This window comes from Orbicella franksi, chromosome 1 (genome assembly GCF_964199315.1).
Source record: "Orbicella franksi chromosome 1, jaOrbFran1.1, whole genome shotgun sequence".
In the NCBI taxonomy this organism is placed as follows: domain Eukaryota; kingdom Metazoa; phylum Cnidaria; class Anthozoa; order Scleractinia; family Merulinidae; genus Orbicella; species Orbicella franksi.
In genome coordinates this window covers 19,569,317-19,588,805 of record NC_138145.1, presented here as the reverse complement: position 1 = coordinate 19,588,805, position 19,489 = coordinate 19,569,317, and the positions used below count along the sequence as shown (strand labels likewise).

General features: G+C 37.5%; 2 protein-coding genes across 2 annotated transcripts; one reads left to right on the top strand and one right to left on the bottom strand.

The window, feature by feature from the left end:
• The first annotated feature begins 943 nt into the window (after positions 1–943).
• LOC145484787 (chymotrypsin B-like) lies at positions 944–4,386 on the top strand. The gene is made up of 5 exons (XM_081463456.1): positions 944–1,163; positions 1,718–1,876; positions 2,249–2,569; positions 3,111–3,230; positions 4,382–4,386. Exons 1-5 carry the CDS (start codon positions 944–946, stop codon positions 4,384–4,386), a joined length of 825 nt encoding a protein of 274 aa, XP_081319582.1.
• Positions 4,387–7,136: 2,750 nt separating this feature from the next.
• On the bottom strand, positions 7,137–8,199 carry LOC145495510 (beta-1 adrenergic receptor-like). Its single transcript, XM_081475155.1, has one exon. It carries the CDS (start codon positions 8,184–8,186, stop codon positions 7,239–7,241), a length of 948 nt encoding a protein of 315 aa, XP_081331281.1. The 5' UTR covers positions 8,187–8,199; the 3' UTR covers positions 7,137–7,238.
• Between the last annotated feature and the right edge of the window lie 11,290 nt (positions 8,200–19,489).

Genomic DNA, 19,489 nt, shown 5'->3' with positions numbered 1-19,489 from the left:
TTTGAACCTTAATTCCTCTATTTTCAGGGGATGGGGGTTGGGCTCACTTCTTTCGGAGGTCGTTACTTAAGGAATTTTACTATTCGTTGCGTGTGCGAGCCATTGGCCAAGCGATTGGTCAAGCCATTGGTAGCCGTGCATGGTCTACTAAAGCACTGACAATCTATCTTAACTCCATGTACTAAGTTTCTTCTCGCACTTTTTTTTTTGTTTGCCCTCGGCTGTGTAATTGTGCAATATTTTCTACACAATAACTTCAATTGCCGAGCATGATAATACTGCACGTGGCTCCCGCTGCCAACGACATACTCAGACAAGTATTCCAGATCATCTGGGTTTTTATTCCTTAAGATCTGTGTTAGATTGATAAAATCAAACGCTCCTTTACGCCCGGACAAGCATCTCGATGCAAGCTCAGTGTTTATTGTGATGGCTTTCATTGGGTAAACAAGACATTGGCGTCTGCTCGCCGCGCTCAACATCCATTCGTAGGCACTTTGGTATCTTTAAGTTTAGTTCGTAGATCTGAACTTGGTTTAGGGGGAAAAGCAGAGGAAGGTCCTGATGTTGTGTAATTCGTTCATCATTGCGGGATTACTTGATTTATCGGGATTCCCTGGTTTTGTCCGCTCACGTTTTTCTCCTGCCCAAGTCTTTCTTCACGTGTGTTTAGACGTGATCCGATATATAATGACCTTGTTTTGCTCCAGATTATTGGCGTCGGTGGAGTCCGCCATCATTTGAAAGCATCCGGAATGTCTCGAACGCACTATTTACTTTTAAAGCACTATTAATATCGTGACTTCATTTTAAAGCTAGTCTCATATTCCATTGGCCCATTCTGGTTTATTTTTTTATTTAATATCATCGACATGTCACTGAAACAGATTATGACGCCATCCCTGGCCGCAAGACAAAGAACCCTAGTGAGAGTACGTAAGGAATGCTGGGAAAATTTCCTACCAGTCCTCTGCGGCACTTACAGTTGAAGCCCCTTGCGTCCCGTCATGATGCAGCACCACACTCATGGCCATGGCAGGTGTCTCTCCGTAAAAACGGTTACCACTCTTGCGGCGGATCCCTAAAAAGGCCTGATTGGATTGTAACGGCAGCACATTGCGTCCACAAAACTCCAGATCCAAACGCGTACACAGTAGTTGTTGGTATGTAATGTAATTTGTAAGACTTGATAAGAAGAGAGATGGGAGGACGAGTTCTGTTCTTGGATTAATTCCTGATAAGCATTGTAATCATCTTTGAGTCCACCCGTACTGATGCCTTCATGTTTTGCCTTAACCCAGAACAACACATACACTTAAAGTAAAATAAAGTAAAATCCTTTATTTAAAACACGATTATCGTTTGAGCACTACATGTTTAAGGAGTCGTGTACTTACAGCGTCTGGTGACATCAAGGTTTCTTGATTTGATGACAATTTAACTGAATTCACTTTCTTTCGCGAACGGGGATCAATATTCACAAGTAGCGAAATTCAGTCTCTGAAAAGACCAAAACATTTATTTCTAAGTTAAACCAGTCGGTCACTCACTCCGCTCCTTACTGTATCTGCAAAACAAAACTTGTTGGCCTCAGAGAGGATACCATTTCTATAGTTAATTCAATATTTACCACCAGATTTAACGAACATATTACATACATTTTACATACATGCTCGTTATGTTGGGGTGATATTGTTACCATTCTCTCTATCTTCAGGTGCTCACAGGCGAAAAGGAACAACGGACGCGCAAGAAAGTGTAAAAGTCAAAGCAATACATAAACACAGCGGTTTTAACATGAAACATTTGAGACACGACATAGCTGTTCTTCAACTGGAAAGGCCAGTGGAATTGAATGACAAAGTTACAACAGTTTGTATGCCCAGCAAAACACCAGATTTAAACGCTAATTGTTACATAACAGGTTTATCGCATAACAGTAAATTATCGCATGTTTTAATTGTATACTGTAAATTTTAATATATTGTAAAGTAGTCTAGTGTACCCAATTAATTCTTAATTTCGTATTCTTAACTGTATATTTTAAATCTTAATCTATTGTAGCGTACTAGTGTCCCCAATTAGCTTCTGTAAGCTAAATACTTACCCTGACACTTAAATAAAGTTATTATTATTATTATTTGTTAAGTTCCGGCTTCTTTTTATTTTGCAAGAATATGACTTCGTGTTCTCTTTGATCTCTGGCAGCAGACTGAGGCTCATCTCAATCTCCACTTATACGTTGTAGGCTGGGGGCGCGTTTCTGGTTGGGGTCCACTTGCTGATCAACTGAAACAAGTCAAGCTGCAGGTCCGGTCTGATGAAGATTGTGAGGCAAAATACAGGAATTTATATGAGAGAAATGTTCATTTGTGCGCCGGGGAAGGACGGGTACGAACCTCTGGTGGTTGCCAAGGAGACAGTGGTGGACCATTCGTTTGTGAGATGGGAGACACTTGGTATCTGCAAGGTGCCGTTAGTTTTGGAATGACACGTTGTACTACTACATATTACTATACAGTGTTCACAAAGATTACCAGTCACGAATCATGGCTTCTTGAAATCATAGGTTTGTTATTGCGTTTTATAAATTTTCTCGCAGACTCTTCCCGATCGACGGCTACGTGTTTCACTACCGTCATTCATCTTAGCAAACCTTTCAGGAAACAGAAGTTTACTTCAGCAGGCTCAAAACGTTAAGTCTGTGGGTTGTGCACGGAAAATTTCGATTCTTTTCGTTTGTTTCTGTCTTTCAAGGCTTGATGGTTGTCTTCGTAATAATGGTTGGCGGCGGCCAAGGACGCCATCGCTGGTTGGATTCGGACCTCAGAGTTCGCGTGTTATTGAAATGCGCAGTAAAATTAATGATTGCCGTTTTATTTAAAAAATGAATTCCATGAAATATGAACATGATATTTAATCATTGGAAAAAAGGTACCGTAGATGCTTTAGAAAGTAATGCATCTTACAACAAAATTTAAAATATTCCGACGATGGGCCTGCATTTTCTTTTCGAATTTCATGTACAACTTGACGATTACTCTAACTCTCTTAGCTAGAACCTTCTCAGTATCTACTCGTGCTAAGTGTCCTTTCCCCTTACTTCCCAGGAGAAGGTGGTGGAGGTGGTCACAACACACCGCAACCGCCAGCCCCAGCGACACCACCACCGCAAACCACAAGCCCCGATACCATGCCAACACCAGCGACAGAAAATCCTCCTCTTTCAGGTTTGCCCTTTTAATCAGCCAGTGAAAATCACTTAAAGGCAGCGTGGGAGAGTCAATTCCTAACAGTATATGAATTTTGCCAAACAATTTTTGAAGGTAATGAAAAGGATTCAAAATAGACCAATATAATCGAATTGTTTTAATTACATCAAAGACGCTTGTTAGGAAACATTATCAAGCGATTTTGAGAACTTGGAAAATGCGTTATCCTCTACTAGGCACTAAAATAAAACAAAATATATGTAAATAAAGCAGAGTAATAATTCAAACGGATGGGAAACATGATCGGATCTGACTAGATCAGAGACTGAAGATACCTTTACGAACCACCAAAAGAGGGAAAAAACAACTCCTATAAGAACATCGAGGTGAACTTTCTAACAATCATCACTATTAAAATCCTAATATGTTAAGTTAATTTTCAGTAAGGTATTTGGCAAAGCATGCAGTCTTTCGGGCTCATGTAACAAAGCCTTTAAGTGAACAGCTTTTTTATTAAACGTTTATAACAAGTCAGGGTAAAAAAAGGCAAATCTTCTGCGTTTCGTGGAACTGGGGGAAGGACTCATCCTAAACCAACCAACCTGTAGCGGCTCGTCCATGTTGTGATGGACATTCAAAGCAATAACAACTTGTTAACCGCGCCTCCTTACTCGTAAAAAGTGGCGCAAGTGACCACTCTTCGCATTTCCTTTCAGGTTGCAGATAAACGAAAAACTATTGTGCTGGTAATCAATATTCTTGTGATAAAATGCCAGGCTTTGAGAAGACCTGCGCAAAAACGTGCAATAATTGTAAGTACTTAACTCACAATCCATATATATGTGCCATTTTATCAACACTTCCTTACAGAGGTCTGCGAAACTACTTCAGGTTCATTTCAATTTAAACCTTAGTTCGTTCGTCTAAAAAAAATAAAAAAATAAAAAAAATAACAATAACAATAACAATAACAATAATAATAATGATAATGATAATGATAATGATGACAATAATGATAATGATAATGATAATGATAATAATAATAACAAATGCCAGCCTGTGCATTTGGCAGAAATCCGTCCACGTCATCTCCCAACAAACGTTCATTAGGTTACGTTCAGTAAATTCAAACGTGATGCTAACATTATGTTAACTGTTCTCTGTCGTAGGTTAGACATTACAATAGAAGACTTCATATGATATACGGTTTGAATTCCATTTTTGACGATATACGTCATGTTGAAGATAGCGTGAAATAAAAATTACTCGTTAATCTTAAATGTACTTTGTCTTTATTCACAATGCGATTTCAGTGCTGGGAAGGGTGTCAAGAGGTGGCCTGGAATGAGTAAGGATTTATATTAAACTGGGGAGAGAATAGTTTTGTAGTCGGGGAGATCTGGGTATGAGATTAGGCGAAGGATCCATAGAGCTCCAGAAAGTGAGTAAGAGCAAACGCGATTACTTTGTACACAACTATTACACTTTCGTCCAATTTTGCGATAAGTCCTCTTACGACCACGGACCACAAAGTTATATTACCTTTACTAATCAAAATTCCAGAATTCAAAATAAAATTCAGAATTCTATTAGACAAATTCACGGATCTGATTATCAGCAAGCGCGATGCACGATTTGAGCACATATAGAGCGGTAAACTTATCATACCTGTGTAAATTCTCAGAGAGTTAACGCGTCCCGTTTGATGTGTTTATTAGTTCGTTCACCTCTTTCTCGTGCAGCGTTAAAGAACAGTGGGAGTTTACTGAATCACTGAAAAAAATAAACGCAAGTAAAAATGAAATAAAACGCCAAATACAGATTATTATCATATTTTTGGATAAATCACAAGTGATGCTTCTTGTCAGAAACAGCGAAACAATTTTCAACAGCATTGAAGCTTTATATGAAAAAATTATGTCAACAATCAATTTAATTTAAAGGCTGTTTGCAGGTGCACGCGTTTTTCATTTGTCATCAGGTCATCCTGTCGACAAAACAAACAAAAAAATAATGAACTTCTTTTGTGAGCGTACTGGGACTACCGATTTTGTGGCAAAAACAGGAAAATAATCACAATGAGAAGGTTGACAGGATCGAATACCAGGTTGAGAAAAAAAAAACAAAAAAACAAAACGTTGAAATGAAATCCAATGTCAAGCATTTGGGATGTATTTGAGAAAATGTCGTCAAAACCTCTATCAAATTATCAACGCCATTTTCAGGTGTCATAATAAAGTACATGCAGGACCCAATTGAAGGTCGAGAAAAATAAAAAAAAATTAAAATCGTGCTGTGATGGAATACGATCCTCGACTGAAAGTTTTATTTTCCGGAAAACACCAGCGCAACCTGCCAGTTTCCACTTTTACTTCGTCATGAACAGTTTCATTAACAATTTTACTTTTTACAAAGGATAAGTGAAAAGACAAAATAACAACCGATAACATCCCACGGCGTCATCGTAAGAGAGTAGAAGATAATTTATAAAATTGAGAAACCGATAAAGGGAACAGAATAGCAAACATGACTATCAACCAATCTTTATGACGTCATAGTAACCTACCCCGTTGCTATAGAAACTGCTTAAAATTGTTACTCATAATACGAACAGCCTCTATAACTTTTGTATTTTGTTATATTTATGTTCTCGAAGATATTAGCTAATTTTAGTTAAAAACACCCCTCATCCTATAATAAGCGGCACAACTCTAAAATCAGTAGTCGGTCACTTTCAGCGCACGATGCTGGTAAATATACAATACGTCGCTCTAAATGGCCCGGTGCAGCTTGCTTTGTAACATTACAAGTCAAATAGCTTATTTTGGTCGATTCACTGTCGAAATATTATGACGCTAACGATAATTAAACATGTACATGTACTCTTGGAGACAGTTTTACTATACTGAGATTATCGTGGCCTCGAAAACTCCTTTCTCTTAGTATTTTTAAATTAAAAGATTAATTTTAAAATTCAATACGTAAGTACGTTGTCGCAACTATTCTGCACTACATTTGGTTCATGACAGTATGACAGTGTGCCGATTAAAAGTCTCCAGAACAATTCCTCCCAAATGAACGGGATAAAATGTAACGGGTGTTTCTCACGTTTAGAAACCTAAGATTGAACAGTGTCAACAATATAATACATTACGAGTCAGAATCTAATTACAAATTTGCTCTCAGATCCACGACGTTAACGCTGTGTTCGATTCTGTCAAAGTTTCTAAAGGATAAAGTGAGCCGTCACGTTTTGGCAATAAAAACGAGGAACTCTTTTCACATTGGTTGAAGATGTGACACCTGGAAGAAAAACTTTGTCGTTTTTGCTCTTTTTGTTTACTTTTGTTTAATATTTGACTGTTGAAACCGGTTTGCTTGACGACAATATGGACAGGTTTTTGTTTGTAATTATGTTTGTTTGGTTTATCCACCAGGAATATGCATTATGTTCAGTCAAAATTAAAATTTATTACTAGCAAGGTGCAACATTACACGTTCCACTACATGTACTGTATTATTTTGTTTTTTTTTGAAAACACAAAGGTTGAGAAATCAGATGAAATAGAGCAACAGTGCCTTCTTGGTCAAGTTTATGAACTGCAAAGTAATCTTCAGAAAGCTTTGTCGCTCCTAACAAAATAGTCCTTTTTAAACTATGTAGTTTTTGTCGACATCTTCACAAGTGGTTTTCAACCTTGTCGTCTGAGTTGTGTTTCTTATAAATGATCGCCATACTCAAGGTAGAATAATAAAGGCCATTCTACTGACCGACTATGATCAGCGCGTTCATTAATTAAAGAACTTTCGATAAGCTCCATCTATTTTCCTTTTTTCTTGGAACTCATTCTCGATGGTAACTTCAATTGCAATCCAATTTGATTACTGAAAAGTAATCCAGCTTTCGCTTCGCTGGCTTGCAATACCAAGATCTAACGTCAGAACATCAAACTTGACTTTGTTTTTCTAGGTAATGAACTCAGGTTGGACTATGACTGAGATTAGCTCATACGGCTCTTGTTCATTCTACTCCAGCTCCTCAACACTGCAATAATTGTCCAGTCCTCGGACTGTACTAGCCTTTCCTTTCGTTGGTACTCCCTTTTGCTTAGTGCTTTCCATCTGAGCTGGAATGACCCGAGTCGATGATATAATTCGATCCCTTATCGCCGGAATACAATGAATCGTCCGAAGCAGTACCAGACGAAATCGTTCGTTTCTCCAGACGTAAATACAAGGATTTATCGCAGAGCTCAAGAACAAAAGGGTGAACAACCACTCAAATCTCATCTCGTCTACCATATGTAGGTAGTCAAACACAATATCAGGAAAGAAACACACTAATGAGGAAGTCACCAAAATTGCTGAAGTCTTGGCAGCACTGTTTTCACTATGAATCTTTGTCGCCTTATGGTTGAAAGAAACGGACTGCATCTGAGAGGAAATCTTGCGTACCTGTTTTCGTGCCACCCAAAATATGTAAGCGTATGAAACGATGAACATGCTAAACATGACAGCGTGAACATGGGCTGATATCTCTCGCCCAGAATCGGTGGTGAAATAGTAGGCAAGAATTACGGACGAAACCCAAATCCCGCCAATAATGCCTACGTATAAGCGTTTGCGATGATGAGACATGGTGTAGGAGAACGGATGCAGGAGCACCGCCATGCGGTTGATTGTTATTCCAGTGAGACTGTTGAAGGACGCGTGGAGGCCGATAAAGGCTACTACCTCAAAAGCATATTTGAATTCTTCACTTTCCTCAATACACAAGGTGACCATGTACATCGGTTGCGCCGCGAGGCACACGATGATGTCAGCAACAGATAAGCTAGTGATGAGTAAGTTAAGCTCATTTCGCATTTGCTGATTTTTTAAAACGACCAAGACTACCAAAACGTTTACGATAATCCCAATAAAGCTAAGAAGGCCATTGACAACAACAAGAAAGATCACCTCCGTCCCAATCATATTGCAAGTTCGGTTACAGATGCTACACTAAATAATGACAGTGAAACACGGGTTATCTGTTAATTAAGGGAGAATTTCATGAACGCAAGTACGAGATAACACTGGTAAATCTAATTAAAATTTTACTTGTTAGGTCTATTTGCCTAACAGTAAATAATAAAACCGATCAAAATTACTATTGACTTTGGAAGTTGTATCCTGGGATTGGTCTGGATGGATGAAACCCTGTGTGTTGATAAATACAGCATCAGCTGTCAAAGTGAAAGCCTGAGAAAAAAGTGCCACAGTTTTTAGCCTCTGTTTGTCTCTCTACAGTTGTCGACTAACCTTCGTGTAATACTCTCTTAAATCTTTATCACTTGGTACTCGTCTCGTTTCTCTTAGAACTCAGATCTTCAATTTTTCACAATTAGAGTTTGCGTAAAACAGTGCTGCCTTTTAGCCGTTGAACTCGGGAAAATTTTCTTTTTCGCCTCAAAAATTGTTTCAAATTCATTAACTCTCGTTATACCTCGAGGATAAATATATTGCACCGGCGATAATAAAATGACGCTCTATACTGTTGTCCATTTAAGGAGGCTCCATAAATTGTACATCAACGGATCAGTATTTGACAAACAACCATTTTTTTGTTTATTTTGAACATGTGTCACCATAGCAATGGCATTAGAATTTGTTTTGTGCAGGGACTTCATCAAAAAAGATCTTTTGACGAGGTTTGACAAGATATGTGGGGCCTATAGGTACATGTAAAACAAAAATATTTTTTTTCGAGGTCATTTCGTCCGTTTCCCGTAATTTGCTTCTTTATATATGCCTTTGCTTCTCAATTTCTTCTCAATTCTCAGAGGTAATGGGCAAACATGTGTCATGCACGACAAGACATGCTATTATATGATCATTCCCAGGGTTTTTGTACCAGATACGGGGATTACATTAAAATTGACCAAGGAGGTTAGAACAGGGAATAATAATACAGACTTTACTGAACCTCCCCATGCCAGTTGGACCTTTTGAGGAACGATAATCGGGGTTCCTCCAATTTGTTTTGATCAAAATACCACGCATCAATATCTGAATAAATAAATAACTATTTATTTCAGTATCTTGAACATTGCTTAAGCATTTATAAAACAAGAGTTATTGGTCTGACTTAACTTAGATATTCAACGTGAATGCCGGTGAGGGCAATCTGAATCGATTGTTTCTTTTAAGCTTCATTACATTCGTACAAGTAAACAGGCTCTAAGAAAGGATGTTTACAAGACGTGGCTACATTCCAGTCGAGTGAAGTTCAAGCGTGACTTAGATGTTTCACTATTATAACTAAGGGGGCTATCCAGTCAACGTGATCGCGCTTTATTTTTTGTTGCTTATTATCATCATTTGTTATTTTAAAAGGTAACATGAACTGAGTCATGTTGCCACAGTTGAGATGAATAAATAGCTTTTACCTGCGTTGCTGGTTCTGTAAAAGATAGGATTCTCTGCAGCTCCCGCTGTTTAATCAGGCTAAATTATTTCCGGTTATTTCATATGAAGTGTGCTCACAGCTGCTTCATAACTCGACGTTGTCGTCTGTGTAAATATTCTTTTAAGTTAATAAAAAGCTGCGTCACAAATTTGAACATTTGAGCTTCAAGTTTTCAATTTTAGCAACATTAAACCAGGCCAGGACTCTTAGTGATCCGGCCTTCTCGATCAATAATAGTCCTTATTGTTGACTTTACCAGACTGGTCATTTGTGACTTATATATTCGTCTCAGTGGTTTTCGTATTCCTTATTTTAACCTTCTTTGGGTATAGTTTCTAATATTTCTTGCGACTGGAAAGAAAAAAGCCGCGACATTACATTTGTCAGACAATCATTCAACACCGTTCGATCAGTACAGCATGCAACACTGAAATCATGCACATGAATTCAATATGTAAAAATAACCGACCTAGTACAGTGTCGCTCAGCTCGAGTAGATTAACTCTTTCTCCTTACTTCATGAACTGGTTGGGGTAATTTAAGGGGTCCAATCGACCGTTTTAACTCGGTCTTTGTTTAAAATTGTTCCTAACAACAACAGCCAATGATCAATGATTTCGTACTTCTCATCACCTATGTTGCTGACTGTGCACTGTTGTAAAAGGGGGGAGTTAGAAACAAGTTACTTTTGGAAAGTCGTGTAAAGGGTAAATACCCAAGCACAACAATAACGACGTCCAAAATAACTAAACGACGATACACTTGTGCCTTATCTAAAACAGCGATCAAGAACGGTTGAAGATAGCGTAAGAGAACTACGCTGAAGGTGTGTCTTAAGCTCTTCCGTGAATAAATTAACTATCAGTGCTCTTCCGTTTATAATTAACTGTTGTTTCTTGTAATAATGACGTACGTATGAATATTCTTTCACAACACCCAACTGAATAAGGATGAATTCAGTTTAATTATTTCCCCAATTTACAATAAAAGTCTATTGTCGCAACTGTAACCACAGATCTAGGAATTCATAACCATTGGAACATATCATCCCCAGCACTTTATGTCCGGCCTGGCCTATTTGAGAACTTCAAGCGGTTAAAACGTAAATGTAACGAACACTTCTTTCCCCCGGCAACGCTTTAACATGAATACAATTTTGACTCCGGGCCCAAAAATAACGCACAACACTCTTTTTAAAAATAGCTATAAAATTATCTCCCGGCCCGACAGGTATAAAAGATTCATTACTGAACGATATGATATCAAAATCACAAATTTTGACGAGTCTAAGAAGATCTACACACCTAATTCTGAAAAATAACTAAAAATGATGTTGAAATTGTGTTTAAAGGTAAGAAACTTATCACTGTAACTGCAAGCCGTCATCAATTATAAGTCAAAGAAACTGAGCCATTGAAGTCAAGGGTATTCCTGTTTTTGTTTTGTTTTGTTTTGTTTTTTTACCAACTTTCTATGAATACCGGCTTTCTATTACTTAGTTTGCTATAAACGATTTAACCTCCGATTTTAGGCAACTCACGATTGGCCCACGGCCTCTTCCGTTAAGGCTATATGTGATTTCGCAGGAAAATTGTTAAATATTATTTTCAATATTTTGTACCTTGGAAAACGGCTTTGGTCTGTCGACTCTTCATCCATTGTTTGTTCTTTTTTTGCAGTTATTGTTCGTCCTTTGTGCGTGTATGCGTCTACAAACTCAAGTACAGGGTAGACCGTACAAATCTCAAGAAGCAGAGGAGCAGAGATTTACTGAAGATCTGCATAAATCAACCCAAGCAATTCAGAATGAAACATTGGCCGTTCGAGGCAAACGAGAGGTGATTTACAATTTCAAAGACTTCTGCGATGCTGCAAATTATGGTGTCTCTTATGGCCCGCCGTCAACATCGTCAAACGGCTGTGAAATTGGACGTTATTACTGTAGAGGTTATGCTGAACCGGTCTGCACTGAAACATTTAGCTTTGGGTGCTATACATTAGGTCCCTATGGAATTCCCAAATGTACTGCAACGGTTGAAACTGTGGAAATTGAGAACAGAAAAGTTCAAATGACGACGGCTTGCGGCTGTGCACAGTGACAGACAAATTTCAATGGTATTATCAAGAAAACGAATGTAAAGTTTGTATATAAAAATAGGTTAAGTCTGTATACGAGCCAAGTGGCCCACCAGGCCAGAAATTATCCCGGTTTCTGTAGCATGAGGCAACTAGGAGTATTTCTACTCCCCCTTGGATGGGATGCTAGTCCATCGCAGGGTTACCCCCAACATTACGTTCGCCGGTACCCATTTATACACCTGGGTGGAGGGAGGCATTGTCAGAGTAAAGTGTCTTGCCCAAGAACACAACACAATGTCCCCGGCCAGGGCTCGAACCCGGACCGCTCGATCCGGAAACGAGCGCGCTAACCATGAGGCCAGAAGTATGTATATGAGGAAGAAATATGTGCTTTTTATTTATTAAAATAGGTTATCAATTTTTGAAAAAATGACATAATCATAATAGTTTGATAATAAAAGAAAACTTTCTCTGCTAGGATATTGTTATATTGTAACAATATTATGAGTCAGTGCTATTGTAATACCTTATTCTTGATGAATAAAAATGATTTTAATAATTAAACTGACAAATAGTTGTGCGTGCTTTTTTTTCAATTCGTAACCCCTATCAAGCATAGACATTTACAAATTGAATTTATTTATTTTCAAGAAAAAATAAGATCTGATAGTGGCAGTGTATATTAATGTCAAGTTAACCCAAACAGTTAACTAACAATAATAACGCCTTCCAAACTAAAATGTGGCATTCCAATTTAGAAAAATTCCGAAGAGTACTGGTATTTGATGCTGAAAAAGTTATTGTTTCCGAAAGGTTTTTGCTAATTGGAAGGAGAAAAAGAAGTGTTGAGTTGAGTCCGCCAGGGACACTACTTCCAAATTTACCAAAATGTACAATTTAACGTGAATAAGATGGTGTATGTAAAAACGATCGTGCACCCATCGCGCTTTCCTTCTTTGAGAGATTCAGATTTTCTGATCCACCGGCCCACAACTAATCAGAACAAATCGGTCCTCTATCTATAATTCTAAAAGGATTCAGAATTTCTGATCCCCCAAGACTTTAAGTAGATTCAAAACTTCTGATCCCCCCAGTCCAGAACCCATCAGAGCAAAACAGTCATTTTTATAATTCTAAATGCATTCAGAATTTCTGATCGCCATCACCTCACAGGACAAAAACGGGTATCTGTTCATGGTTCCAAAAGTATTGAGAATTTCTGATCCCCCTCCCCCACCAAATCTGTTAACATGATAGCAAGAGATTTCTATTTATAATTCTACAACAATTCAGAATTTCTGAACCCACATGACTTTAAGGGATTCAAAAATTCTGATCCTCCAGTGCATAACTTATCAAAACAAAACGGTCATCTACCTATAATTCTTAAAAGGGATGCAGAATTTCTGATCCCCCCCCCCCCCCTTATCAGGTGAAAGGACAGAAATAGCCGATAACTTAAAAGATCGTCAACGTCTTATGACTTATAATTGAATAGGATTTATAATCTCTTCCATCCATCACTTAACAGATCAAAAATAGTTATCGGTTATGATGTCTAAAAGAAATCAAAATTTCCCACCCCGCAGAAAAAAATGCTTGATATCCCCATCCCTTGAGTGAACATAATCAGTTCAACCAGTGGTGGCTAGTTACAATAATTCCAGTGCAGCTGTACAGTCTCAAACCAAGGTCTGTTATTGTCCTGGGGCTAAACATGGCCGTTGTGTGACAAATGTATATTCCCCATAACTCAAGCAAGAAAAGTATTACAGTGTGAGGCCTCAATGACTCATTTTTCAAAATAAATCATATTTGTAAAGATCAATACATCTGACCACCAAAAAGTTAAATAAAATAGCACATCACATGACTGAAGCTTTCCTACAAGTATATTTAATTTGGCTTTCCTTTTCACACCATATCTTAACATAATTATTTACACGAAACTTTCTGAAAGCAGAAAGTTTAAATCTAATTGTTTTCACAGAAGTCAACCCAGATTCTCAAGTGGCCAAGGCCGTCTGAACATATTTTTCACTGATTAATGATTCTTTGGGTGCCCTTGAAAAACTGCTCATAGATAAAGAATACTTTTAATTAAAAGCGGTATTAAATACCGCTTTTAATTAAAAGGCCGGTTTCATGCATGTTTCACCCAGACACAAAGTTCAGAGTTAGAACGCAAGTGCCACTGTGAAAAGTCCCCCTCGATGATTTATTGGCCTGTTGGTTTGCGCGATAAAGATCGATAAGACTATGAGACAAGTTAACCTAAATTCATAACTACAAGTGGCACAAACTGACTGTGCAAAAACAAATTGTTGGAAGTAGCACAAAAAGCAATCGATACGACCATATCAGATAAAGAAAAGACTGAATTATTCAGTTATTAGTCATGATCTTCCTCGTGGCAGATAACGATGTTCACTTAGGCCCCGTTTACATGGGTCCAGACAAAGTTTTGCACGGACAAAAACTTGCACTGTTCCACAATGGGTTTACACGAGACCGGCGGAACTGGACGAATGTTTGAACGGCTAAGTGTGCAAGTCTGGGACCTGAAAAAAGCAGGTAATATTTTTGACTGGCACGGTTCCATATTTTGTACGGACTCGTGTAAACACCGTACCTGAACCGTGCAACTTTTTGCTCAAATAGCGCGGTTAACGCCTGGAATCTAGTTATGTTTTGCCTGGTTGCTTCCTCGTTCGCGCATGTTGTTTTGTTTTTAGCTTGGACAAGTTATTTTGCACTAATCCTTATGATTATTATACGTTTTTCCCGCTGCACATGCAGGCATGTTAAGCTTATACACACATTTGAACTTCTCCTTTTGACTCTTACTTACACAAAGAACCACGAAAGCGACAGTCTTAATGGATTTCTTGCGCAAAATTACTCTTATTTGTATTTCATATCTTCATTTCAGGCTAGTGCTTGCTTGATCCAGATAAAATTAAGTTGTACGAAAAAGAAAATACTTGACTTTTTTGATATAATGTTATAACCGAACGCGATTATTGCTGGATTAAGAACTCTTAAAGTCATTCGTATGAGTGTTGTGTTGAAGGCGTGTCTCAGCTATTCCTGCTCATATTTGAATATCATTTCGACAATTATCTTCCTGAAGAGAATTTTGATTGGACGCAGTTAACAAACAAACTTACATGTGAAGAGAACTAAGAAGAACCTGTCTCTAAAAGAAAATTGAACGGGAAAAATGTTTCTTATATTCTGCCAATTAAAGCTCAATGGGCGATGAATCTGTGACTCTTAATAGAGATAGTCGCCTAACTGTGGCAGAGGAAGCAATTCCTCCCTCAGTGTAAACTAATTACATAATACACCTTGTGTACAGTTTAAGATCTTTAACGATAATAAACGGAAAATGTTAATGAATCCTGTAAAATTTGTCCCACCAGGGCTAAAAGTATACACCTTTACTCCGCGACTAAAAATAATGTTACACAGTTCTCTTAAAAATAGCAAGCAAACTCTAACACAGCAGATATAAAAGATCATGTGTGATAGAGAATGCATCATCAAGTCTCAGAGATTTTGGAGAGTTAAAAGTCTAGAAAGAACCAGACGTGACACCGAAGAAGAAAGTCTGAAAATGAAATCAAGGTTGTGTATAAAGGTAAGATGAAAGGAGATGCCACTAATTATCTGCATGTTAACGTTGTTGTAGTTTGTATTGAACGAAAAATCTAGAATGCCAAATACTAATTACTATACGCGGTTCCCTGGATTACCCACGATTTAGACTCTAATTTTAACCATCTCGAGATCTGCCCACGGCCTCCTCTGTTAAGGCTATATGCCACGTGATTTCGCAGTATAACAGCTAAATATCATTATGTTGCTATTATTATACCTTGGAAAATGGCTTTGGCCTGTTGGCTCTTCAACCATTGTTTCATTTTTTGCAGTTATTATTCGTTCTTTTTGCGTGTATGCGTCTACAAACCCAAGTACAGGGTAAACCGTACAAATCCGAAGAAGCAGAGGATCAGAGATTTACTGAAGATCTACATGAATCAAACCAAGCAATTCAGAATGAAACATTGGTCGTTCGAGGCAAACGAGAGGTGATATATAATTTCACATCCTTCTGCAGTGCTGCAAATTATGGTGTCTCTTATGGCCCGGTGTCAACATCGTCAAACGGCTGTGTAAAGGGATGGTATTATTGTAGAGGTTATGCTGAACCGGTCTGCAAAAAACGGAGCTTTCGGTGCTATAATATAGCTCAGTTTGGATTTCCCAAATGTACTGCAACATTTGCTATTAGGGCAATTGAGAACAGAAAAGTTAAAATAACGACGGCTTGCCTGTGTGCATAGTGACGTGACAATCAAATTTCAGTAGTATTAACGAGAAATGGCGTGTAAAGTTTGTAAATAACGAAGAAATATGTGCATTTTTATTTATTAAAATAGTTTATAAATAATTTTTAGGAAAAAATTGACATAATTGTAATAGCTTTGATAATAAAAGAAAACTTTCCCTGTTAGGTTTTGTTCTATTGTAAGAATATTATGGGTCCATGCTATTGTAATACCTTATTCTTTATTCGTAATAAAAATGATTTCAACATTTGAAACAAATAGTAGTGCGTGCCTTTTTTTAATTCGTAAACCCTATCAAGTAAAGAGATTTGAAAAATTTATTTAGAAAAAAAGCACATGATAGTGCCAGTGTATCTTAATGTGAAGCTAATTTAAACAGTGAGCAAACAACGCTACAGGCTAAGATAATACCGGTTTTAAAAAGCCGGTTCATGCATATGTCACCTTATACACAAGGTTCAGAGATAGAACACAAGGGCCACTGAGACTCAAGAGCCACTATTAATATTGGTTTGTTGGTTTGCCCGATTAAGATCGGTAACGTTTTACGACAAGTTAACTGAAAGCAACTCAAGTCTGTAGGGGATCTCTAAAATTTAAAATACTTAGCTAAAATTGGCACATGGTACTATAAGCAAAAATAAATTGTTGAAAATAGAAGAAACCGCGATCGAGACGACCGTGTGGGATAAAGAAAAGACTGAATGATTCATTTATTATTTATGAGCTTCTTCGTGGTAGGTAACGATGATCACTTAGAATGTATATACATTTTAAAAACTTCAGAAGTTCCGGAGAAAACCACTGGGTCCTATCGTTTTTGGAATATATTGTTCTGGATAACACTTAATATTCAACTCGGTGTAAAAGTTTCATTAAAATTAAATAGACAGAGGCATTTCTACCCAAAACGAACGTCTTTTGTGACTCTCTCACATAAGGCATGAATATAATTATTCTATTTTGCAAAGGTCAATGGACTATTATGTTTGACATGTATGTCGAACTGTTATAACCAACCGATGTAACAAAACGTTTCCTGGAAAACCGTATAGAGTACTATTTTGGGGCCTCAAACAAACAGCGAGTACCTTTTCCCTAAGTTGCAACTTCTTCCGGGAATATCCACACGCTGACTGAATAAAATATTTCCAAGTTGACAGCTGCAGCTAATCTTAAGTTTCCTTGTTGTTAAGTTAATTAACACTGGCCATTGTGGTCAACCGTTAAGCCGGATGTTATGGGCAATTTAAATAGGGATTTCACGAGTAGCCTTGATTGTAGACGGCCAGGTCTGTATACGAGCCAATTGGCCCATCTGGCCAACGCTGCTCAAATGTTAAGGATTTTGCAGTTCTTTGCCCGAGGGCCAGAATCATGCATCTTAACGAAATACAGGATCAACCCCTAATACGCGAAAGGGCCATTAAATGGACATTAACAACTATTTATAGACTTCAATATAGAAAAACTTTCTTCTCAAGTTTTTTTGTAACATTTTAACAGGGAACAAAACAAAAATTAGTCTGGCTCTAGCTGCTCTTGGAAGGGTCTGTAGAGTAATGCAATGCAGCGTAATGCTGTAACAAAAGATGTTTTGTGTTTTAACATGTTTGTCGAGATATGTGCCTATGAGTTCGCGCATGTTGTTTTGTTTTTCGCTTGGACAGGTTATTTTGCACTAATCCTTAAATTAATGTACGTTTCCCTTCTGTACACGCAGGGATGTTACGCTTATACACGCATTTGAACTTCTCCTTTTGACTCTTACTTACACAAAGAGCCACGAGAGCGACGGTCTTAGTGGATTTCTTGTGCAAAATAATTCTTATTTATGTCTCATATTTAATTTCAGGCTAGTGCTTGCTTGATCCAGATAAAATTAAGCTGTACGAAAAAGAAAATACTTGACTTTTTTGATATAATGTTATAACCGAACGTGATTATTGCTGGATTAAGAACTCTTAAAGTCATTCGTGTGAGTGTTGTGTTGAAGGCGTGTCTCGTCTTTTCAGTTGTTCCTGCTCATATTTGAATATCATTTAGACAATTATCTTCCTGAAGAGAATTTTGATTGGACGCAGTTAACAAACAAACTTAAAGAGAATTAAGAAGAACCTGTATGTAAAAGAAAATTAAACGCGAAAAATATTTCTTTTATTCTCCCAATTAAAGCTGAATGGGCGATGAATCTGTGGCACTTAACAAAGATAGTCGCCTAATTGTGGCAGAGGAAACAATTCGTCCCCCAGCGTAAACTAATTACAATACACCTTGTGTATAGTTTAAGAGCTTTAACGATAATAAACGGAAAATGTTAATGAATCCTGTAAAATTTGTCCCACTAGGGCTAAAAGTATACGCCTATACTCCGCGACTAAAAATAATGTTACACAGTTCTCTTAAAAATAGCAAGCAAGCTCTAACACGGCAGATATAAAAGATCATGTGCGACAGAGAATGCAGCATTAAGTCTCGGAGATTTTAAAGAATTAAAAGTCTAGAAAGAACCAGAAGTGACACCGAAGAAGGAAGTCTGAAAATGAACTCAAGATTGTGTATAAAGGTAAGATGAAAGGAGATGCCATTATCTGCATGCTGTTATAATTTGTATTTAAGGAAAAATCTAGAATGCCAAATACTAATTACTATACGCGGTTCCCTGAATTACCCACAATTTTAGACTCTGATTTTAACCATCACGACCATTTTTTCATTTTTTGCAGTTATTGTTCGTTCTTTTTGCGTGTATGTGTCTACAAACCCAAGTAGAGGGTAAACCGTACAAATCACAAGAAGCAGAAGACCAGAGATGTACTGAAGACCTACATGAATCAAACCAAGCAATTCAGAATGAAACATTGGTCGTTCGAGGCAAACGAGAGGTGATATACAATTTCACATCCTTCTGCAGTGCTGCAAATTATGGTGTCTCTTATGGCCCGGCGTCAGCATCGTCAAACGGCTGTGTAAAGGGATGGTATTACTGCAGAGGTTATGCTGAACCGGTCTGCAAAAAACGGAGCTTTCGGTGCTATAATATAGCTCAGTTTGGATTTCCCAAATGTACTTCAACATTTGCTATTAGGACAATTGAGAACAGGAAAGTTAAAATAACGACGGCTTGTAAGTGTGCATAGTGACAATCAAATTTCAATGGTATTAACGAGAAATGGCGTGTATAGTTTGTACATAACGAAGCAATATGTGCTTTTTATTTATTAAAATAGTTTATAAATATTTTTTAGCGAAAAATTGACATAATTCTAATAACTTTGATAATAAAGTAAACCTTGCCTGTTAGGTTTTGTTATATTGTAAGAATATTATGGGACCATGTTATTTTAACACCTTATTGTTTATTCGTAATAAAAAGGATTTTAACATCTAAAACA